Genomic DNA, 25,049 nt, shown 5'->3' with positions numbered 1-25,049 from the left:
TCCCTTCTCCTCCATTTTCCTCTCAGGATTCTGGGCACTCAAGCACCTGCACCTGCTGTGTTTCTCAAGTCACCAGGTCTGGGGCTTAAATAGCGCAGTGCAATCAGCGATGTGGGATCTAGCCACCTTACCACCATGCTATCTGCTGACTCAGCCTTAAAATATTTTTAAGGTTTATTTATTTATTTTTCCCATGTGAGAGAAACAGAATGGGGCACTCTGCAAACAGGGTGCTCAGGTCATTCGCTACCACCATCCTTAGCAAGCAGTTCACAGACATACATGAGGGATACACCTTCATCCACCAGGGAGGCCTTAGGACACAGGTAGGTTTGGTTGTATTACCATTGTGTTACTGTTTGGCCCCAATAAAGTACTTTTTAATTAAAGTGCATAACTTTTTTTTAGATATAATATTATTGCACACTTACTAGACTATATTATTGTATTAATATAACTTTTATGTGCATCGGGAAATCAAAAAATTCATACCACTCTGTTATTGCAATATTTGCTTTATGACCGTGGTTGGACCTGAACCTGCAATAACACTGGAGTGTGTTTCAACAAGAGGAGTATTGTTTAGGCAATGACACATGATTTCAATTTGTGTTATACTTTCTTTGAGATTCAAGACAAAGTATTTTAGTTAAAAATGACACAAACTGCTCTATCTATTGCAATTAGAGAGGCAAAAAAAATTCATAATTAAGCAGTAATTTCACCTTTAGCAGTATAGTATCTGGTAGAAAGAGCCAAACCGAGCCAAACTCAACTGAAAGTGAGGCTCTTTGTAGTGCTATTAATCTAGCAGATCAGAATACTAAAAATTAATATCTTTATACTACACCAAACTTCTCAAAAATAGTTATAATTTTGAGTAATTGTAATAAAAATAAATATTAGATAATCTTTAGATTTGTTCTTGAGGTCTAGAATTTAATTTTTTTGGTTGTTTTCATTATAGGGTATGTGTGCTTGTCAGAGAGACAGAGGGAAAACAAGAAATCAAACTCCCCAGGGGAGATGGCCATGCTGCAATCCATTCTCCCCAATTTTCCTCTTGTGATTTTGGGTACACTTGCTCACACTTTTGATGTGATTTTCAAGCTACCAAGTCTGGGACTCGAACTGCAATCGGCCATATGGGAAGGCAGTGCCTTAATCATCACATCACCTGCTAAGCCCCTAAAATTCATATTTTAATGGTGAGATTTGGCTACAGTTTTTGCTTCTCATGAAAACTGATTTTAATCTAGATAATTAGCCAACATTTATATGAGGTACATTTTAAAGAATATGTACAAAAGCCTTTGCACATTGTGAAGTTACATGAAGTACAAAGGAAAAAGTAACTGGATTGTATGAAGGATGTAATTTTTTTCTGAATTTCCAGTAAATAATCTTCTAATATTTATTGAATGCTAATACTAGTCCAGGCAGCAATTGTGTTAGGTGATAAGGCAAGCAAAAGAACTACCAATACAATTTCTTACATATATTTTGTACTCGTGTGAAAAAAGTGAATTTTATTTGTGCTCATATGGCTAAACAGTAGTCTTTTAAGCACTTTTGAGAGACTCTGGTTTCCAAGAGAGATAATAAAATGGGAGAATATGACACTGAAATATGGTATGTAAGAAGTAAATAATCTATTTCTCAACACATTCAGGTACTGAGAAAATAATGTAATTTACTCTCAGGAAGATATAACCATTAGCAGTGATAACTTACACAATTTGTAAGGCACCGATAAATTGGGAGGATATCAAATTATGAAAAATCTTTGTAAATTCATATGACAGTCACAGCTTACAGAAAAAATTAATAAGTTTAATAAATCTTTTTCACTGTAAATATCCGTTTTCCCTATTATTTTGTCTTTGTAAACTGAACCATTATCTAAATATTAGAACTATTCTGGGAGTCAAAAGAAAAATATCAGAAAAATCTTGACATTAAAACAAAGAGAAATAGAAATTCCATTCTATTCACTCAGCACTGGAGAAGATAAAAAAGTCCCTTAAACAATGACCGCCTTTCTGTAAAGGGCCAGATGGTCATAGTTTCCGTTGCATCTACTAAGTCTTGACCCTGACCTATGAAAGTAGCATCAGGCAACACATAAGCTATTGGAGGAGGCTGTGTTCTAACACAACTTTATGTTGACTGAAATTTCAATTTCACATCATTTTCATGTCAAGAAATATTATTTTTCTTTTCTCAAACATTTGAAAATACAAGAGCTACTTTTTAGCTTCCAAGTCTTATAAAACCAGGCTAGATTCTCCGTGGGTTGATCATGGGAATTGGATGGCCCAGCTGGTGTTTTGAAAATCCAGAGGACTAGTCAAAGGAGAGGAGAAGGAAAGATTGGGAAGTTTTGATTTTGATCTTGGAACAGATGTCTACATACGTATCTTGAATACTGCTAAATTTTGCTACCAATATGATTAAAACTTTTCTAGCACATTCTAAACACAGTCTGCTTTAGTTTTATATTTGATTTGTAAACTGATTTATTGAGCTATACCATATTATAAATGAGCCTTATTCCCAGAGGACATACTGTCCTTGATAATTCTTCTAGAAAATATGGAAGCACTTCAAAACCTTCCATTTTTAATTGCAGAGAGATGTATAGTTGAAAAGTCTATATGGTTAGTCCAACCTGTCATCTAAATATTTCAAGTATGATATAGAGATTATTTGAATATGTTTAAATCTCCCCTAATTCAAAGCAAATTAATCTGACTCAAATGCCATTAAGTTTGTGTTTGGTCATTATGTAATTAAAGCATCAATGCGATGCTGCTGAACTTTATTCTAGCATGGCTAAGTTATTATTTTGGAGGCTTTTCTATTAAATACAGATTCTACTGATTAAGTAGTCCTGGTAATGACCAGCATTTACCCTTAGAATGACCTGAATGAATCCTTCCTAAGCAAGCTATTCTTACAGGCATAGATGGTTCAAGTGTTTTAGGAACAATGACTCAGAATTGGATAATTATCTAGTTATTTCCTGTGAAATGTTAAGAATGCCTTACTCATGATGCTTGTAACTTTGTAGTATAAAAAGAGAAGCACTTACATCCTTGGAATAGGAAATAGATTAGTCTCCCCTGCAGTGCTGCTGCTTCCTTCACTGTCCACGCTATACCCACTGCCAAAGCTGCTGCCCGAGGAGCCGGTGGACACAGAGCTTTCTGCAGGCCGGTGATTGGTAGGCTTTGCTGCATGGTGTGGGAAGAGTCAACACCACAGTCAATAAATAAAGCTCACATTAATCTCTAAATGCATAATATATATTTTCTTAATTTACAAGTATAAGAAACAGCTATTGCAGGAACTCTGCAGTTCTCAACCTGCTTTTTCGTTTTTGATAATGCACAGTGGGCAACACTACATTAGTTTACTGTTTTTATTGGACATAAAAGAAAAACAACCACTTTTAGGGAAAAGCCATTTAATTTTTATGCTGAGTTAAATGGTATGTAACTAGTCTATCAGTACCTTTGTGGTTCCTGTGTTCAGCAGTGCAGTAATGATAGAGCACACAAATAAGAATTTTGGCTAGTTCTTGGAGAAAAGAGTTTAGGAAGTCTTGGGTAGATAGAAATACCAGGATAAGGGAAATTGCTCTATTTTACAAATTAATATCTAATAATCTGTTTTTCTCTTTAGAAGTGAAGAAGCAAAATAGAATAACATTAAGAAGAGAGTGAAAATTTTGTGCTTGTTTGTATGTAGCTCTACCAACTATCTCTAGCAGGTTTTAAAAATTTAAAGGTATTTGTTTTCCCTTTGGCATTTCCTAGTTTATGGCTAGAACTTGTTTCAAAAATTTCATGTTTGATTTTTTTCATACAAGAATTCCTGGTCCCATAGACACATTATCAACTTGAACTCTAATTTATTCAGTAGAAGCATAGTACTAACATTGTTAGCAGAGTTCTAGATTTACAGAAGATTTAGAAGGAAATTTTGATGCAAAAAGAAGGAAAAGAAGGTAAGTGCTTTCTTTTATTTTGTGGGAGAGAACTTTCTCCAGCAGGTTTTTGAAATTACTGTTTATCCTCTGCTAACAAGTATAAACTGTGGTCACACTGATCCAGTTTTTGAATCCCATCCTCATTCCGTAGTAAATTCTTAGTCAGCTTTCTCAGCTTTCTCAGTTTAAAACAATGAATCGGGAATGCCCACTTTATACGATTGTGATTATGAGGGAGAGAGAAAGCAGAAGTCCAGTGACTCACTCTTCTTTCTCTCATGATTTTATTTGCTATAACCTCATTCTTTGGGGTTTTTCTGTCAATGGCTGTTTCCTAGTGTCTTGGTGCTTATACAGTCTTTGACGATGAATATGTCTTGTTTCTCTTTTAAATCTAGGTGTTCTAAGCTTCTCTCTCCTCCATAAATACATCCAGTTCCAGTAGGAGATTCTTAGTCAGTTGGGTAAATTCATACTACTGGGTGATCATCCTCTCATGATCTTAAATGATATATGTGTTTCTTAAGAAAATTAAATGAAAATTAAGTATGTGTTTCTTAGGGAAATTTATATTAAAATATTATAATTCTTAACCTTGTGGAATTTTAACTGATATAAACAAAGAAAAGGAAAAATATAGATATTGGGAGACCCTTTGAGGATAGGAGTCCACCATTAAGGTGGCCAAGGGTAAGACTTGCAAAGGATTTAGCTTTTTCCTTTTTCTTCCATTTCAGCAATAGCAGATTCTCTCAAACCAACAGGAGTTTTCATATCTATTCCAATGGTGGTATGATCCTTTCCCCAGAATACAGAGATAGAAAGAAATTTTAATAATTAGTTAATTGTGTATCAGGTATCTATAAATCAAAACAACTATTTTAAAAAGGTCTGAATGATATTAAATAGTGATTAATGAATTACTAGGCATTCATGGGACTTTGCTGAAACAGAATAGTTGGAGTGTTTGTTTAATATTTACTTCAATTTATGTAGAAGAAACCCAGATGTTATATTTAGTGTTAAGAAAGCACATTTTTGAAGAATAATTTTAAGAGCATAAAGATAATATCAAATAGATGAAACTATTAACATGTTTAAAATAGATTAAACTGCCTCATTAACAATATAATGAGTCGTATTAGTCAACTGATTATAAACAAAAGAAAGCTATTACACTCTCCTGGCATTATAGAATTCAATGAATTAAAATGTTCATATGTTTTAGGGTGACAGTGAATGAAAAATATTAATTTTATTAACTGGAAAAAATTTCAGTACACTATTTTTAAGGACAAAACTTAATTAGTAGTAGACATTCCACAAGAACCTCACAGTACATAGAAATCGCTAAACTATAGAAATATTTATATTTCAAAATATTCAATTTTTAAATCAACTTTGATTTTTACCTGATAGAATTTCTAGTTCTATTGATCTTCAAGGAAATTTGATAAATATTTATAGAATGTAAAACAACGTAATAAGAGGAAGGGAACAAGGCTAGAAATTAACTTAAAGGAAGACAGTTTTCTCAAATAGAAATCTTAATTAGGAAGACTGGAAAAGTTGTTAATATTTCAAATGCAAACAAATAATATTTTAAAAGAAGTATAAAAGAAAGAAACATTACTCTGGAGAACATATATATATATATATATATATGTATATATATATATATAAAATGAAACAAGATTTAGTATATCTAATACTGCTGAAAAAGAAGATTATGTCTAATGTTGAGTCTACAGAAAACTTCAGCAGTTAGAAATTAAGTGAATAATTCAGAGTCTAGATGACTGACATTATCCTAACGAAACATCTAATACCCCACTAATGTTTCATTTTTATCCTTGAATATGAGTGTAATACAGAGGTAGCTTGACATTTGGTTAGTTTATGAAAATGCAGAATGCACCTTCCCTTTTAAAGGAGCTATCTCTCCATAGCATAAAATGTGTTAAAACATACAAATATGAAAAGGTTTTGATAACCTGGGGCTAAGAATCAATGATTTTAATAGTTGATTCCCAGATACCTGAAATATGGATATTTAATGATTGCTGTCTATTGAAATAGACCATAAAAAGAAAAGCATCAATTTACCAAACTCAGCTAACTCTGCATTAATGTAAACTTTCAGATGAATAAAGTGAATTTAGGACTTGATATCCAAGGCTGGATCTTTCATAATTTCAAGACATCTAACAATTTCAGCCAAATTCTTTAGTTCGCCTCTCAAAGTCCTTTAATGTTTCCTGCGTTCCATATTTACCTCCTAGAACTCTCCTTCATACGCTTTACGTCGAGCCCATTCAGAGTATTAACGTTGGTTCCTTTGGTTTGGCTTTATTCTTCCCAACTTTCCTATGCCTCCCTTTGTTGTCACTTTTTGTGTCTAAATTAAACTCATCTTAAAGGCACACCTGCTTCGTGCATTTTTCTTGGCTTACCAATCAGAAACTCCCTCCCCTAAGTCAGATTCTCCTTACATATAATGTGTCCATCTTTTTAAGCAATGGTCACTTTCTATGTTTGGTTGTAGTTGTTACATGTTCTTAGAAGCAGAGCCTGTGTTTGACCCTTGGTAACCTCCTCAAAAATTTGTCATGGAACTCAGGACAATATTTAATGAGTAAATCAACAAGCAATATTTAGTGAGTAAATCAACATCCTCATCATCACCATACATCGATCCTTCTTCTCTTAAACAACAGTGAAACGTCTGAATGATGTAGTAACTATTTCACTTTTTAATCGTCTATTTTTTTTTTTTTTGAGAGGTTTTCGCTATAGGGCGCGTGCGCTCGCCAGACAGACAGAGAGAGACATAGAGACAGAAAGCGAGAAATCACCCCCCAGGGGGGATGGTCACGCCGCAATCCCTTCTCCTCCATTCTCCTCTCGGGATCTTGGGCACGCACGCACACGCGCCCGGCGTGAGTTTTAAGCCACCGGGTCCGAGACGCGAACCGCGGTCGACTACGTGGGAGTCCAGCGACATAGCCATTACGCTAACTGCTGGTTCCCAACCGTCTATTTGTTTTATATAAATCATAAATCTCTCATCAAAAAGACCGCTTGATATGGAAGGTTTGATCTTTTTCCATGTTCTTTAAATAAAAACTTGGAAGAATCAACTTATTTTATACTATTAAAAAAATCAGAGATAGTAAACTTAATCTATCATACTATATAGAAAAATGTGATCTCTCAGCTAGATTTTATTTTTAATCCGATTTCTCCAAACACTGATTTGGTTGAAGGAAATAATTAATGATAATACACTAAACACAGGTTTGTGAATTTCAAAAATGTTCATAATAGCCATAAATATTATACATATATTTTTAATTGGTTTGATGGATGATATACTACATATAGTATTCTGTGGGAACCCTCACTATTATAGACCCTAGAGCTTGTGTGGGTCCCACATTTTGGTATGTGGACAGTCAGAAGTTCTGAGGCATATGTTAGTATACTCTCTCTCTTTCTATGTTCTTAAAGGAAATAAAATCTTAACACATTGAAACAAAATATAATCTCTCATAACTTTGTGATTTCAAAGCAACATTTAAAAATATTCCACCTCTGCTTTATTCTTCCAACTGTGTTTTAATCAGTTTCAGACAGAAATCCTAGACCTACTATGCATGAATATATTGTAGCTCAGTTTTATCACACATATGAAAAATATTTAGTTTATATAAGAATGGAGGATTTTTAAAAATAATAAACACATTTTTGGAGCTCCTTAAAAATGAGATTAGTTACATTTTTTCTATGTCTACTTGTTTTTTAAACCCTAATGGTACTACCAAGTAACAACTAAAGGAAAAAGCTCACTCTTATAGAGGGTCTCTGGGCCCTGGAAGAATAAATCTTAGAATATTGAATCATTTTTGTGACTCAGTTATTGAGGGAGCCTATCTGGTAAACACATTTTATCTTCTGTGAGGCAGTTCAATATGTTTTAAGTTATTCTTTGACCTATTCATTTTCTTTGGCTGTTAGATGGTTAGACAGCATTGCGTTTTATTACTCTACCGAAGCCAACCTTAATTAAATCTGATGGTGTCTTTTTGACTGCCCATCTATCCTCAGTGTGCTCTTTTGCTTTACCCCCTTTTAGAATACATAAATACACAAACCATCACTGTACCCACCACACGGTGGCAGCACTTGGCTGAGAGGCCACGGATCAACCAGACAATTGTAGAATTCGGGAAGTTAAAAGCTGCTAAGAAGTATAAAAATAACCTGTTCTGGAATCATCATTTTGCCTATTAAAATTTTTTTGAAAAGGTAAACCCTGTAAAGATTAAGTGACTTGTTCCAGGTCACACACTAATTAATGTCAGAAAGAGAACATTGAAACTACAAAGTGTTAATCCACTTTTATATTGCATCCAGCTACATCATATGAAAAAGATGAGGTCCCTGCCTATCTTGGAATTTAGTGCTGAGAAGGTCTATAACCTTTCTTCCTGTGATAGTCAATCATTGGTCCAGCCTAGCTATTTCCAACTGTTTCAGGAATAATTTATTACATAGATAATTTATAATCACCCACATTACTTGCTTGAGGGAGTATTAAATATTATCTTCATAGATACACTTTATAGGATTTTAATATTAAATGTTTGAAATGAAGAACAATGAATAATGATTTTGCTTACACCTATGGTGGAAGTAGAATAACTTGATTTAGAAATCATATATTTAGGGCATATATCTTTTTTCTATTTCTTTAGCTAGCTTCAATTTTAACTTAGCTAGCATTTGCTTTAGGAACCTTTTCTGCTTTCTTGTCTTGGCCTGCCTCCCTCCCTTCTTCCCTCCCTTCCTTCCAGTTCCTCCCCTTCCTTCACCCCCTTCCTGCTTTTCTTTCTTCTTCCTCCAACTCCCTCTCCCCTGTTACCTTATTATTGCTATTGTTTTTGCTGTTCTTTTTGCTAAAAAGATTTTGCAGTTTTATCTCATTTTTCAATTTGACATGAATGTGGATCTAAAAGGTCAGATTTTAGTTTCATCGTGACCATCATTATTTAGTATGTTTTTCTTGAATTATGTCCAATCACACTTTCTGTGTTCCCTATTACAATTCAGTGGTGTTCATTTAAGAAAAGATACTCAATCTTACAAGTTTAACATTTTTCTAAGTTTATGTCAGTATATTCCTTATCTTATTTGCAAAAATTTAAAGGAAACAGGACACTAGAAAAATGGCATCGATTGCTTCAATATAGCTATATATAGGCATGTTTACATACCTCCACGTTATAAGTTTCCATAAATGAAAGTACTGAAAATAGACAACTCTCATATTTATGTCAGTCATTTGTAAATCCTTGTGTGAGGCAATGGAAAGAATGATGCCACTGAAATAACTTTTCAAGATGACAAGTTTTTCAGTGACCGTATGTTTTACAGTCCGTATAGTTATACATATATACCTATTATAGTTATCTATGTGTGTATATGTAAATAAATGGAATATATGTATACATATACATATTTCATTTGAAAAGCATTACATACCATGAGAAATGGAATACTGGATGTATTTTCCTTATAGAAATCAGAATATGTTCCTTAAGATATTGCACATTCATATAGTAGCTTCTTTCAGAGAAGGAAATGGGGATGTGAGTCCCTGGAAAGTTGGTAAATCTCTTAATTGTGTTTCCACCTTGTCCTCTCTGTACACATGACCTTATGACTGAATTTTCCCACATATTTTTATGTATGATTCAATTTGTTTTTGTCTCATATTACTAGTAATTTGCTGGTGTTTCCTACGCTCATTAATCATTCACTTTCTGGCATTATAGATAATATGATTAATAATCACTTCAGAGAATAAAAACAGTAGTAGAGAAGTCCAACATAATAAATGAAAGTAAAGTTAGTTTAACTAATAATGTAATAGAAGGGAAGTTTTCCTTACATAAAAAATAATACATGATGGGGGCTGACAGGTGGTATGGTGGTTAAGGTGTTGGACTTCCATATGACCAACTGTGGTTTGAGTCCTGGACCTAGAGGCTAGCTTTCTCACTTTTTCTGTCTCTCTGGTCAAATAAAAAAAAAAATGATAATAATAAAATAAATAAAAATAAAATAATTCTCTAAAAAAATTACACGATGGGGCCAGCAGGTGGCATGTTCTTTAAAACGCTGGATTCCCACATGGTCACCCATGGTTTGAGCCCTGGATCTGGTTGCTTGAAACTCATGGTTGGTGTATGTGCCTAAAATCCGAGAGGAGAATGGAGGACAAGGGATTGTGGCATGGCTATCTATTTTGAGGGGTGATTTTTCACTTTCACTTTGTCTGTGTAGTCAGCCCATGGTAAAAACCTAAAAACAAAATAACAAAAACAAAAGCAAAAAAAGATGTCTTAGTATACTATAATCCTTTGCATTCCTGTTATAAAGTTGCCTTTGAAGTACATATTCCTTATTAGAGATATTAGTTCATAGCTAATTTTGGAAGAAACCACTTAAAATAAATACAGTATATATGAGGACCAAAATTTCATAGTAAATGATGGAAGAATGTTTAAGACAGTCTCATAAGTATAAATTAAGAATATAATTGTCCTTTATGGGTCATAAATTTAGGCTATGATTTCAGTCATGTTCAAGTAAAAAGAATGAACAAAACATATTAAATGCCAAGTTTTATGATTAGCTCTGAGCTAAAAAATGCCAAGACAATAAAGATCTTTATTTTTAAAAGAGTAATAGTAAGGAATTAATAGAATCATATTTGAAGAAAATAACTTTGAAGAGCTACATCACTTTTTCATGGTCAATTCTTAATTCTTCAATTTTAATTTACTCTCTTTTGATGCAGAAATATTCTCTTTTTTTGCAGTTTGCATGCACTATATTTGCATTAGTTTGTCAAACAGTTACTCTAAGAGCCGACAATCATGGGGAAAAAAAGTCATGTAGTAATAAAGACTACTGTAAAATATATTAGATTCTCTGAGTTGAAAGTAATGCTAAATATAGTCATTTTGAAAAATGTCTGTGGAGCCAGAAGGTGGCATGGTGGTTAAGGTGCTGAACTCCCACATGGCTGACTGAGTCCCGGACCTGGAAGCCTGAAACTCATTCCAGAAGCATGTGCAAACGTGCCCAAAATCCTCAGAGGAGAATAGAGGAGAAGCGTTGTGGCATGACATCTTCCCTAGGGGGTGATTTATCACTTTCTCTCTCTCTGTCTCTCTCTGTCCCTCTGGCAAGTTTATGTGCCCTATAGCAAAAATCTCTCTTAAAAAAGAAAAAGAAAGTTCTTACATAATCCTGAAACTGTGAAAACTTAGATCATATATACTTAGATAACGAGATATTATCTTTAAATGGAATCCAAGTAGTCTGATTTACTAAATTCTGCCATAAGAAAATAACATTGAGCATATTTTCATGTAAATGAATAAAAAACAATGGCAAGCTGATTTTTGTGGCTAATGCTACAACCCTGAATATTATTTTTTGCACCACTGAAATTTCATCAATGGTCACAAGTTAAGAGGAAGTTTGAACAATTATTTGATAAATGCGTGTCCAGATCCATGAGATCTCACCTCTATTAATTTCATTACTCTTCCTACCCTTTCCATATAGACCATCTTCAGATACTTCCTCTCTTCCTATAGCTGGTTATAGCTCAGTAAATTGTAAAGAGTATGAGGGAGAACAAGAGCCAGAACAAATTAAAATATAATTAATTCTCTTTTCTAGATATTTTAAAACATGATAATGTTTGGTTGAATATAAACTTAAGTCAGTGACTGCATTATTCTTATTTCATCTCAGTTGAAGGTAGACAAAACTCACACTTTTCTCATTCTTCACACTTCTTCCCAGGTACCTTTAAATTGGTCATTCAATAAAGATTACTAGGATGGGAGATTCACAGGGACTGTGATTTTTGCGTTTTGTTTGCTGTAGTATCATCACTACCTTGAAGAGGTTCTGAAACATAATATGCACTTAAAAATTTGGATATATAAATGTGAATAAATAATGAACTGATATAGATAATTCAGATAATACTGTCTACAAATAATAAATATCTATGCAAAACCTCATTTTTAGAATTAAATATGTAAAAACTCACTAAATTATATACTTGAAATAGAACTAAATACTAGGTAAAAAGTAAAAATCTTTACACTTTTCCTATTTGAATCAACTAATTTGCACTATACAGAATCAGCACTGTAGATAATACAATAGAAAATAAAAGAAACTACTAACTTATCGACAGTTATTTTAACTATAAATTTTTACCTCAAGATAAAAATCAAAATAAAATTTATTCTATATTTATAAAACTTTCTTTCACTCCACCTTAAGGTGAGAGCAGCTTGATCACAACTAGTAGGTAAAGTCAAATGTCGCAAGAAAAAAATCAATATTTATGGACATCTAATCATATTTTAATCTAAATCATGCTCAATAAAATATTTTAAATTTGTGATACAAAAGGTTTTTTAAAGATTTTTTTCTTTTCCTTTGGGTGTGTGCACTCACCAAAGAGAGAGAGAGAGACAGAGAGAGAGAGAGAGAGAGGGAAAGTGAGAAATCACCTCCCTCCTCCCCAGGGGTGATGGCTATTCTGCATTCCCTTCTCTTCCATTCTCCTTCTGGGTTCGTGGGCATGCATGCACATGCCCAGAATGATTTTCAATGCACCAGGTCCGGGTCTCAAACTGCGGTCGGCCATACGGGAGTCTAGTAGTCTAGTGATATAACTGCTATGCCATCTGTTGGCCCTAATATAAATGTTTAAAAAGTCACTTGAGTTTTTTTTTTTTTTTTTTTTTTTAGTTATTTAGAGAGATTTTTGCTGTAGGGCATGTGCACTTGCTCGGGAGACGGAGAGAGATAGAAAGTGAGAAATCATCCCCTGGGGTGATGGTCACACCACAACCCCTTCTTCTCCATTTTCCTCTCAGGATTTTGGGCATGCACACACATGCATCCAGCGTGTTTTAAGCTGCTGTGTCCAGGACTCGAACTGTAATTGCCTACGTGGGTGTCCAGCAATGTAACTATTATGCATTCACTGATCCCATCATTGCCTCTTTCAATAAAGTAACAAGAAAGGAAAGAAAGGGTTCTGAAAGGCAACAGGAGAGGTACATAAGACATAGAAAATGTATAGACAAACATGGTAAGTATATCTTGGAAGAAACCCTTAGTTATACAGTCTGCCTATTGTAAGTTAAGCTCGTATATGTAAGTTTAGCTCAGTGGCTCTTAAACATTTTGGTGTCTAGACCGCTTTTATAAAAATTCATTTTTTGTTGTTTGTTTTGAGAGATTATTGCTATAGGGGATGTATGCTTGCTGGAGAGACAGAGAGAGAGAAAGCAAGAAATCAGCCCCCAGTACCCCAGGGACAATGGTCATGCCATAAGCCCTTCTTCTCCATTCTCCTGGAATTTTAGCGACACATGCACATGTGCCCAGAGTTGATTTTCAAGCCTTGGGTCCAGGACTTGAACTGCAGTCAGCCATGTGGGAGTCCAGAACCTCAACCACTATACCACCTACTGGTGCCCCAAATTCTTAAAAAATTATTGAATAATACAAAAAACTTTTTTGTATGTACAGAAAGCAAAGAACTTTTTAAAAATATCCATTGATATTCATCGCATTCAAAAATACGAAAGCTTTAAAACAAAACATTAATAAGTACACATTCTATTAGCCATAAAAGCAATGATGTCATGACACCTCATGTAAGTGCATGAAACTTCAGAGAAAGAATGAAAGTGAAAAAGGCAGGTAACATCTTAATATTCTTAAACTTTTTAAAAAATGATTATTTTGCAGATCCTTGAAAGGGTGTGTGGGACCTTCCAAAGGTCAATGGACACACTTTGAGAATTACAGGTAAAGACCTACAGTGATGGAAATGAAATACTAACCGTGAAAATGAGAAGTAATACGTATCAACTCTTTGAGGGTAATCTTTATCTATCATATACATTGAGATCATTTAATATATATATTTTTTTGGTTTGGCATTATATGTTCAAGGCTTTCTTGAAAGGGTTTATTAATATATTTTTAAAAATCATATCCAAGCTTCTTTAAATTTGTTTCATCCAGAATTTCACAACTTTTGAAGTGTATAGTCTGAATTAAAAATTATATGCGTCATAAAAATTTACTGATCTGTTCTATCTTTGCTTGTAAACAAAACAAAATAAAACAAAACCAACTTTTTTTGGTGTATAGAAATCAAAGTAAACAATGATATTGGCAAGCATAAAACAATATGAATTCTTCCAAGAAAGTGTTTTCTCTAAGTCCTTTTGTTCTTGAACATTAAGAGTAGCATGGATGGGACCAGCAGGTGGCATAGTGGTTAAAGTGCTAGATTCCCATGTAGTCAACCATGGTTTGAATCCCAGACCCAGAGGCTTGAAACTAACTCGGGGAGTGTGTCTGCTCATGCCCAGAATCCCAGAAGGAGAATGAAGAAGGGACTGTGGCATGGCCATCACCCCAGGGTGTGATTTCCTACTTTCTGTCTCTTGGGCAAGCACAAATGGTCTATAGCAAAAATCCCTCTCTCTATTAAAAAAAAAAAATAGACTGGAGACAAATAGCGATTCAATAGTTATTTACTTTGTGAAATGTCATTAGAATAAGAATGCTTTAGAACAAATTAAAACTTAAGTACAAAATAGATAATAAATCTGTTAGAACTAGACATTTAAATTGAGTAGTTGTTAAAACAAACATTTTCTCTCATGCTATATTGTAAGTCTTTTTTTGTATAAAGAGAAAAATATATAATGCAATCCACGAAACATGAAATAATGTTATTTTTGAAGTTGACACATTTCAAGGAGAAAAAGTGGATTTTGCTTTTGCTTTCTTTTAAGGAGGAATATAGTAGAAATTGTATTACACTGTCTTCTTTACATGATTAGAAATAGGAACCTATACTCTTGACTTTTCCCAATATTTTTTTCCTAAAAGTCTACCTTCTTTGTTTGATTTATGATATTAAATATTTAAATATAATTAAATATAAATATATAAAGCTATAACTATCTTTTTATTTTCTTTTCTCATTTCTTTTCTTTTCTTTTTTTGCCATAGGGCACATGCACTTGCTAGAGAGGAGAGAGACAGAGAGAGGGAAAGTGAGAAATCACTCGCTACAGGGCAGATGACCATGTTGCAATCAATCCCTGCTCCTTCATTTTCCTCTCTGGATTTTGGACACACATGCACTTGTGCCCAGAATGATTTTCAATCTACTGAGTCCAGGACTCCAACTGCAGTTGATCATGTGGGAATGCAGCCACCTTAACCACCATGCTGCCTGCTGGCCCAAGGTATGATTATCTTCACATTTTTCCTATTCATACATTTGAAGAGGTCAACAATCCAATCAAAATGCAATATTTCTGATGTAATATGTTTTCACAGAAAGTCCATTAAGTGTTTTTGGCTTCTAAGTCATTATATATTTACACTCAGGTTGCATTAATAAAATACAAATTTAAAAACAGTATTTTCAGTTAGGTTTAGTACACATGAAGATTTCCTTCATCCTGCCCCATACCCTCAAATCCCCCCCTCCCCAGTCATCGTGCACAATGGAGAATGAGTGAAATATCATGACTTTACATAATGCATGTGAGACATGTGGATGAAGGTGGAAAACTAATCACATAACTCATGGGTAGTTAGTTATTTGGATTTAGATATTAATTATTAGCCAAATTGGATCTTTGAATTCCTCCACCTCTCATGAAGAGTATTCCCCTGGTTCCGTGTTCCTTCTACCAAGGGGAGAACCTTCCCGCCCCATGCTCATGTTGTACCCTGACTGACCAGTGTTCCCCACTGTGTCTCCATCAGTCTCCCCATGCTCCATGCCTCTGACTTCTCTCCTCCACCAGCATTTCCTTGCCTGTCCCATTTCCTCAGTCCTGTTCTCTGATAGTACTATAATAAACTAAGTTTTTGCAAATAATTTGCTGAAGCCCAATGTATAGTTAACTTACATTTTAAAATTGTTTAAAATTTGTAAAATTATAAATGTCATAAATTGCATTTAAGGGAACTTGGTATGTTAAAAATTAGGCCTTTTTCTTCCTTTTAGATCATATATTCATAGTTGCATGTACACTATAGAGCCCATAAATAGGTCATCTGACTACGACATAGCAATTTTGAAGCCCAGTTTGATATTTGTATGGGCTAGTTGGTCTTGCTATTAATGTCAAATGAAATTAACATATAAATCTCCAGTGTGGACTGACCCAATGCATATAAATGGCAGGGCATAAATACATGGCTATCTCTGGAAGAGAGCAAAAGTAAGCCTTGATGTTGGTCAGTGGAGTTGATCTCTAAATACGAGATAGTGTCATCTCTATACAGAGTTATACAGTTACTGCCTGTGACTCTCGGAGTACTGCAGAGACATTCCAGCAGTAAATTTATAGGACCGAAGAAAATTTTTAAAAATACATAAGCGATCATTCTAATTAAATGTGGAAACTCAAAACAACAGAACTTCAAAAGAGCATCTTGATTTTTTTAGATGACAATGAAAGAAAACCCTCACTCCCAAGGAAATAGGCATGTTCAAACTTTGATGGTCAAAATTATCCCAATCGATTCTTAGTTTTTGTTGGATGTTTGCTATGTTCACATCATTATGGTTTCAATTTTCTGCATATTTTAAACTGTTCAAAGGTTTTATTTTAAAAAATGTTTTACTTTATTATTTTGCACAAACACATTGAAATGTGGAACGTAAAATTTGTGTTTATCAACTTCGTGAATATGGTGTTGGAGAGAATTTCACCTCCAAATGAACTTCCTAATTTCTATGATTTCCCCTTCACATCCCTTATTGGCCTTGTCCTATCCAGAAACAGAGAAGGCTAAATTACTTCTGACTAGAAATGACCATCTACCTAGGTTTAGAAGAGAACAGAAGGCTGTTTAGCTACCACCCTTTGTAACCCAGTTCCCTCCACCCCAGTGCCCACCCAGCTCCCCACAAAAGCCACCCACTACCACTCGCCCAAGAGAGCAGCTCCCACAGAGTGACATGAAACTCTTCTTTGTCAGGTGCCGCAGTGAGCTTTATTGAAAGTGTGTTTCCAGCAGCGGTCTGTGGAAGTGGCTTCAGGCTTTTCTGCTATAATTTGGCCACACCAAAGAGCTCACAATTTCCTCACACAATTTATTTAATGATTCATCTTCTCTAAAACAGGTAATAACTAAAACTAAACAGGTAATAATTAAAATCGTAGTATCAAACAAAAATAACTCAAGAATTTTCAATATGTACTTAAAATCTAATATATTAGGTGTTACCTAATTAATCTATTTTTTTTTTTGGGGGGGGAGAAGTTTTTGCTATAGGGTACATGTGCTCAACAGAAAGACAGAGAGAGACAGAGACAGAAAGTGAGAAATCACCCCCCAGGGGAGATGGCCACCCCCACAATCCCTTCTCTTCCATTCTCTCAGGCTCTTGGGCATGTACGCACATGCACCCGGCGTGAGTTTAAGCCACTGAGTCTGGGACTTGAACCATGGTTGACTACATGGGAGTCCAGAGACATAGCCATTATGCCAACTGCTGGTTCCCCTAAATTAATCTCTAAGGTTTTATGAATGAATAAATATCTTCTGGTTTTGGTATAATTAAAAAATAAATAAATAAAACAAAAAAACCCCAAGACAAAACAGAAAACTAAAACTACTTTTCAAGCTGTCTTCCTGGGTTTATGTGATGTGAAATGGCAGGACCTGTGTTCAACCAAATCAAGTGGATTAGAAAAAACATTTCCAGGGATTTCTAAACACAATAGAGTTGTTTAGATATCAGGATGATTTGGCACAGTTTGTCTAATCTTTCCCTTCCGGTTTCCTAGCATGCAACTAAACCCCGGAGGGAGCAAAAAAACTTCCTGCTGGTTCATTCCATAATTCATGCTTGACCCATATTTTATGCTAGTTCAAGCAGAAATCTGCTGAGAAGCTTACAAAAAAATATCTGAAAGGCTCTTTAGGGACAATTTTGTCACCCTCGATAGAAATGCCTACAGATGTACCCACAGCCTCCTCCGCAAACACTGCCTACTGCCTCACTGGGCTTGTGCAATGAAAAAAAGTTTTCTTATGTTGGTTTACAGCTGCTTAAATCACCAGCCTTTAGAAAGAAGGGTCCCGTAGGCAGAGAAAGGCTAAATTGTATTCCACCGTCATTTCTTTTTTTCTGCCATCATTTCTAGCTCCTCCAATAATTTGCAAAAACTTGAGTGATAAGCTACAAATAAGGAAATGACAATTCTTTTTAAAGAAATTGGAGAAGTTTGATTTCAAAGGTGCCAAAGTATTTAAAAAGCAAAGGTGTAGGAGTCGTAAGTGTTACGATCGTCAGCTCTGAACACTTCTGTCTAGGCGTTTTTCTCTCACTAATCCCACCCTTCTGACTGATTGTTCACCCACAAACAGGGATAAGAATATCTGAATGAGTACTTTACCTATTTGGAGTGACAAAATGGAAACTAAAAAGGATGATAAAACACTGTGTACAATGTAAAGCACTATTCCAATGCAGAGTAGTATTGTCAGAATGCAGATGGGATTATATGAACTCAGTTGTGAGGTTGAAATGGGAGACTTTTATCCAAACACTTAAAATGATTACTAATACTTACTTCTGCGATTAGTGAACAGGAACTCCCTGGCTCTTTATATGTTTATATCTTGACCAGTTTTTCTTTCCAAGCTTCAAACAAATTATATTGCATGTTTGCTATTAGGTGTTTGGCACAATGCCTGGTTCAGTACAGTATTGGTACATGTATAGTAGCAGGAAAATGATATTTTGAAAACAGGGCATTTTTCTTATGATGTATTAGAACAAAATTAGACAAGAAAACATGCTATGTTATCAGATTTTCCTTTGCTTGTGACTTCAGTAAAACATGACTTCTAATTCAATCATGGCACTTAAAATGTATGTCTCTACTAGAACATTATTTCAAGAAATGAGATTACAATATTTTGATTGCAATTTTAGAAACCACATTTATAAAGAAACCTTACAAAATATTGTATAGTAATACTTAAGTCACAATAATTAAAGTTAAGATGTGAAATAAGGAAAGTGCTTGATTATGATGACATTTATAATTAATGGAATATTTCAAGTAAGAAAATGAATAACATGGAGAAATCAACGAACTTATTTGCTAGAAGAAAAGGTGAAAGGTAGAGATTTTAAGTACTTTTGGAAGGTACTAGTAAACTGGTGAGTAAAGGGAAATAGTGCTTTGGTAATAGTCTGCAAATTGGTCTGACTAAAGACATTTTCAAAATTATACTAATATTTAAGCTAATCATTTCCTTAATTACTTGGCTAATTAAAGACTCAGTGGTTTGACCTCTATATTGCTACATACCTCCTCCATTGCTCCCAAATATCTGATGAATAGAGAGAAGAGCATATTAAATGTTTTCAATTTCCTGACAATAAATAGAAATGCAATAGAAAATGCAAGGTTTGATTTCAATTTTGTAGCAAATGTAAAATCATGAAGTTAAAGATTATAGAGTTGAAAGGTATTTAAGGGGCAAACACTTCTATCCTATTTTTTTTAAAGGAAACTTAATTTTTATATGTATTTTTAAATTAAACTTACAGATAATCTTACAATCATCCTAGTTTCATTCCTGTCACTGGTGGTGCCAGTGTTATTTGGGGTCAGTTAGGGTCAGATAGAAACTGGCTTTCCTCAAACACTCAAAGTTAGTTGCATCTTCAAAGCAAGGGCTCATGGGATTTGCCTTTCTATGGCCAAGCAGATTAGATGTGTGAGAGAGAAATAATGAAAACATGCCTCGTATAGCCTGACTCCATTATTTATCTCCATTTTTATGTAAGCTCTGATGGCTTTATTTGGTACTAATTTTCTTTCTACCTTTCAATGTTTCTAACTTGGAAGTCTGTCGTGCCCCCAAATGTTCTATCATTATGGCTCTCACTAGCAATGGAGCAGCAACTATACTCTATTTCAGGGAATCAAATGAGAAAACAAAAACTGACACACTCATTTTTAAGCTGCATCATATAACAATGGCTCAGAACCCAGTAGTTTATGAATGAAATAAAGATACTTTATTTATTACACAGGCACTTGGATAGTCACATGCCCAACACATCTGATACACTTAACAACTATGGAAACACGAGTGGAAAATGTCTGCTTGTAGGATCAAGAGAACTTTCACCCTGTAAAGGTGAGTGAGTGCGTTAACAATTTTTCCTTTACTTTCCTCTAAGAATTTCCAAAATTCACTGAATTTTTAAAAAGTTACACTTGAAATAATAGGCAACAAAACTGATCTACATTTCAACTGGTATGCTAACTTGACTTGTGAGCAATTTAAACTTTTATCACAATGCAACATATTTATAGTCATGCTTGAACAGATTAGGTTAGTAGCATGCATTCCATTCTGCCATATGAATACTGTTAATCTATTTCCCAACAAATGTCAAAAGATGCCCAGTGCATAGAAAAATACAAATCACTGTAGTCAATAGATTACGGGACTGATCTTGGGACTTACATGGTGATGATGAAGTCCTGAAATGCCATGCTCACAAAAGCACATTAAAAAGTGGATAAACATATTTATCAGACAATCTCTAAAAATTAAAGATGAGAGCTTTAAGTTTGGGGGATGTTCTTGCTGTGTGCTTTGAACAGGGCCTTTTTCTGCTCACCTCCTTCTGGCTTGACTGGTCCATCAGACATCACCTTCCTGAGGGCTAGCTGGCTTTGGTCTTGGTTGCCATTGGCTGGTGGAGGCAGATTATCAGACTGAGTTCTTTGAATGGGGAGGACTCCTGCTATGCTGTGTCTGTGCTGCTTCCTGGCATGATTGGACTGACCGCTTTTATGTGCTGCTGTGGCGGTGTGGGTGAAATGGAAACCCAGAGTATGTATCCTCAGATGGAACCAGCTTAAATGTTATTCATGCAAACAGAAGTGTTCTTTTGCTCTAAGTATTTAAGTAAGTTGTGTTTTTAAATGCCGAAATGACACCACATGCACAGCACTAACGGGGGTTAAAACTGGCTGTTTCTTTGAAAATGACGACTAGGGAGAAGGGGAGAACAACACTCTATCTTCATTGGCTTATGCTTCTTAGAAGTCACAGTGTACCAACTTCTGTGAAATATCTGCACTTACGAGGTTTTTATATAATTGAATCAGCTGACTAAATTTTCACAAATGAAATGAAAATACAGTAGTTAAAATGAGTGAATTGCTATACTTTGATTTACACCTACCAACATAGCACATCGTGACTTTCATAGAATTTCCAATAATTCGAAAAAAATAGCCTGGATATTCTCTGTTATCATGTACAAAGTGTGATCCAACAGAATGGACCCATTGTGCTCCTCAATGAGGTTGTGTTATCTCCTCACATATGCTAATACACATATATGTATATATATATATATTTTAATTTTAAGACTATAAGAAATATAATTTTCCCCACAGATTTTTCAAAAGACTAGAAAGTTGCACAGATGGAAAGCTACAACATTTTACATGCATAATTTATTGGTGTTTTGAAGCACTGGTTTAAAATGGCTTTTCCCCCTGGATTCTAGAACTTGACTGTTGATCACATTACTTTTCTCCTTAAAATTTTTGAGTGTTTTCAGGAACAAGAATCTCATTGCTAATCTGCTCTAAATACTAAAGTGTATGTGCTTTTTTGGTGTAATGTCTGGAAGACTGGCAGCCGCTTGTGCTTATAGTTCCCGTATTCTAAAGGATATTTAAGCGCACACATAAAGGACGCACAACGTTGCTTTGCCTGCAAACATCACAGACACAGCGACCAAATGCTATGAGCCAGGTTGGATGGATGGTGGAAACAAAGGAGAAACAGCCAGTTTTTTTGCAGTCTATGTAAGTTAAAAAAAAAAAAAATCTAAATAAGAAAGAGCATATTTATGTATTGGTACTGTTCTTACACAGACAAAAGGACAGAGAACAGAGTGAGCAGAGGATGCCAAAAACAGGAAGCGAACAGGGAAGGACAGCAAGAAAGAAAGGCAACAGATGAACATTAAGCTGCCATGCTGAGGAATTTATTTGCGTCTTTTACTTGGTTGAATGCGGAGTTGTTGCACAGCGGCTTCGGCTGCAGCTATGGCAGCCCCTGCGGCTTTCAGAGGGGTCTGTGTTAAGCCGGCTTTAGGTATGTGTGTGCTCCCAAAATCCTGAGATAGCCCCTGCGTCTTCCAGATGGGTCTGAGTGACGCTGGTTTTGCTTTGACTGCGAGATGGTCCATGAGAGCGGAGATGGCCTTCCGATGATGACTTTGAGCTACCAGGACTACTATGGGATTTCTCAATGGTGGGAACCTGCATGTCTGGTTACAAAAGGGTAAAACATGAGTTAAAGTTGCTCTAGGAGTCTTTCTGTCAAACTTGGATTACGCATTTAAAATCGTCTAAGCTTTATGTTAATTCTGTCTTTTAGGGATCATTTATGCAACTTCTCGCCATACAGTAATATGATTAAACATTTGGGAAACGGTTTTGGGGAGGAAAGGCAAAGGATGATAGTCTTAGAAGTGATAATTTTGAAAAGAGGAATATATTGTAAAAAACCTCAAGTAAGGAATGTATTAATTTATGGTTTCCCAAGCAACTCTGCTAAATTCTAATAGAGGTCAGGAAGGAGACAGTCTTACACTGCCCTAGGAGGGCTTTTAATCAAAACCGTAATAAATTCTTGGATGCAGGGGTGTGAACTACTAGGACATATTAAACATAGAGATTACAGAACTATAGTCTCAGGAAATGTTAGCAAATGCACAAATCACATATTTGCTGAGGTTGTTATTGGGAGAGCAGTCTTATGCTAACAATATTGCAGTATGTTAAGCAGGACAGAGCCGAGGTAACCACGTGCAATCCATAAATGATCTATAAAATATCTTCACCAATACTTGGTAGCAGCCATTGTAGTCAGTCATTTCCTATATTGACTCAATGGCCTACTGAACATGGGCACAGATTTATATCCCCTAGAACACTTAAACTATCCCCTTCTAATGTACCAAAAAAGTGTTTTTCAATTTGATGTTCTTTATGAGAAGAGGAAACAAGGAAGCAATACACAAGTGCAATATAAAAATATATTAAATGCTTAGATTAAATACTTATAAATAATTCTAATAATTACCAGGTAACACATAGGTTATCTTTGATAGGTGGTAACTCACTTTGTGGAGCGAACTGTTTGTTGTAAGATAGTTGGTAATGAACCGTCCAAAGAAAGAGCTCATTCAAATAAGAAGGCTATGCATATTGTCAAATCCAGTGTATGGCACTGGTATTCAAAACGTAATAGTTAAAGAACTAGTTTGAGTTGAACATTTAGGAAAGATGAGTGAATTTCAGCATACCAATTGTTTTGATGATGGGGAAGATGTTCTTGATATCAGCAAAAAATGACTGCAAATTATATTTATGGAGTAAGACTATATTTATGAAAATACAGATTTAAACCATTAGAAGGAATAGACCTAAACGTAATGATGACTATGTCTAGCTAATTAACTAGTAGAGATCTTTTTTTGTATTTGATATGAAATACTCCCATGCATTTTCTAAAATCATGTTATCATAGGTTATGAGAGAGGGAAAGATCAAATAGCTTATATAGCCCAACCTCCTCCATTGTATAGGCTGAAAGTGGAGAATTAGAGAAGATCTCAAAGTCATACACATTAATATATGCTGCTGAATCTATAAGGTTCATTTCTCCTGATTCCTTATATATCACTTTCTGTATGATATTATGTTAAATATTTCCCAAAAGGTTCTAAACTTTCACTATATATTAGACGTACAAACATTCACATTCAGAAGATATTGAGTGAACAAATAACAAAATAACATTCTCTACTGAAAATATCTCCTACCCTTGGATGGGTCAGGGAAGATACCATGACTTCTACTTTTGATGACAGATGGCTTTGGGGACTGCTGGCTGCTCTGACTGGAATGGGACTTGCCATGATCAATGCTTTCAGTCTGTTCTTTGAGAGGATACCACCTAGGCGTGTTATCTAGGTGAGATGTGCTAGATAAGTCAATCAATACCTGGAAAAAAAAAAGTACAACAAATCAATGAAATTTATGGATTAAGCTATAATTCATTCATTCCTTTATTTCTGTGCTCTAAAGTTTATTCAAGGATATAGACCCAAGGATATGATATAACTTCAGAGGATGACGATATTGTCTTCCTCACTTTTATTCCTCTGTGATATTGAAAACAATATTTTGTTATCAGATAACTAATAAACTGAATTGCATAAATGTTTTTATTATTAACTGAATTATTTAGATATTACATAAAAAGGAAGGACACAAGTCAATCTCATAGAACAAAACTTTTTTTGTTATGAATAAACTCATTTGAATACTGAACTTGGCTAGGTCATTTGAAAAATATTGGATTTTAGTTGCAAGAGGGACAAATGAAAAAGAATGAATAATGTGCAATTAATAACATTTCATCTATTTAAAAAGAACTTCAGTGAACATTTGAAATAGGGATGTGACTAACAACTGATGAGGAAGCATCGTGTCATAGTTTAGTTGGTAGCATTTTTTTAGTTGTACATAAATAATGGTGCAATTTACAGCTGCTGGTTTTTAGATTTGATAAGCTAGAAAGAAATGAAGACAGCACAATAGATAGAAATGAAGACAGCACAATAGATACATACTATAGTCTTATGTAAACATAAATAAGATAATAAATTAGAACTTAAATAAGTGTTTTTTATGAACTTCTTGCTTATTATGAAAAACAATGCAGGGATTTCAATTTTTTTTTGCACCCAAATAAACTCATCTTTATTTACATTATTCCATGAGCTTTTTGAAGTCCCCTCATATAATATTCCTTCAAATAATAGTCCTGCTGA

General features: G+C 34.7%; 1 protein-coding gene and 1 long non-coding RNA gene across 3 annotated transcripts in view; one reads left to right on the top strand and one right to left on the bottom strand.

Annotated features, from left to right (window-relative positions):
* The window catches only part of PCLO (piccolo presynaptic cytomatrix protein), a 445,966-nt gene that overhangs the window by 42,262 nt on the left and 378,655 nt on the right, over nucleotides 1-25,049 (bottom strand). The window contains exons 22-26 of the mRNA XM_006155762.3: nucleotides 24,036-24,216; nucleotides 22,340-22,475; nucleotides 22,208-22,266; nucleotides 20,805-20,987; nucleotides 3,095-3,236 (exon numbers count right to left, since the gene is read on the bottom strand). Coding sequence (XP_006155824.1) covers nucleotides 3,095-3,236; nucleotides 20,805-20,987; nucleotides 22,208-22,266; nucleotides 22,340-22,475; nucleotides 24,036-24,216 — 701 coding nt within the window. The remainder of the gene's footprint in view (nucleotides 1-3,094; nucleotides 3,237-20,804; nucleotides 20,988-22,207; nucleotides 22,267-22,339; nucleotides 22,476-24,035; nucleotides 24,217-25,049) is intronic.
* Nucleotides 3,144-22,029, top strand: LOC106735632 (uncharacterized). Of its 2 annotated transcripts, XR_003550585.1 has the most exons (4): nucleotides 3,144-3,226; nucleotides 3,688-4,012; nucleotides 13,856-13,915; nucleotides 20,208-22,029. It is a non-coding gene; the product is annotated as an uncharacterized LOC106735632 (long non-coding RNA). The 2 variants fall into 2 exon arrangements; XR_003550586.1 differs by lacking the exons at nucleotides 3,144-3,226; nucleotides 3,688-4,012; nucleotides 13,856-13,915 and adding an exon at nucleotides 17,144-17,273.

Source organism: Tupaia chinensis, unplaced genomic scaffold, assembly GCF_000334495.1.
Source record: "Tupaia chinensis unplaced genomic scaffold, TupChi_1.0 Scaffold000466_1, whole genome shotgun sequence".
Taxonomy (NCBI): domain Eukaryota; kingdom Metazoa; phylum Chordata; class Mammalia; order Scandentia; family Tupaiidae; genus Tupaia; species Tupaia belangeri.
Note: the sequence above shows the minus strand (reverse complement) of the source record. Positions and strands in the feature narration are given on the sequence as shown.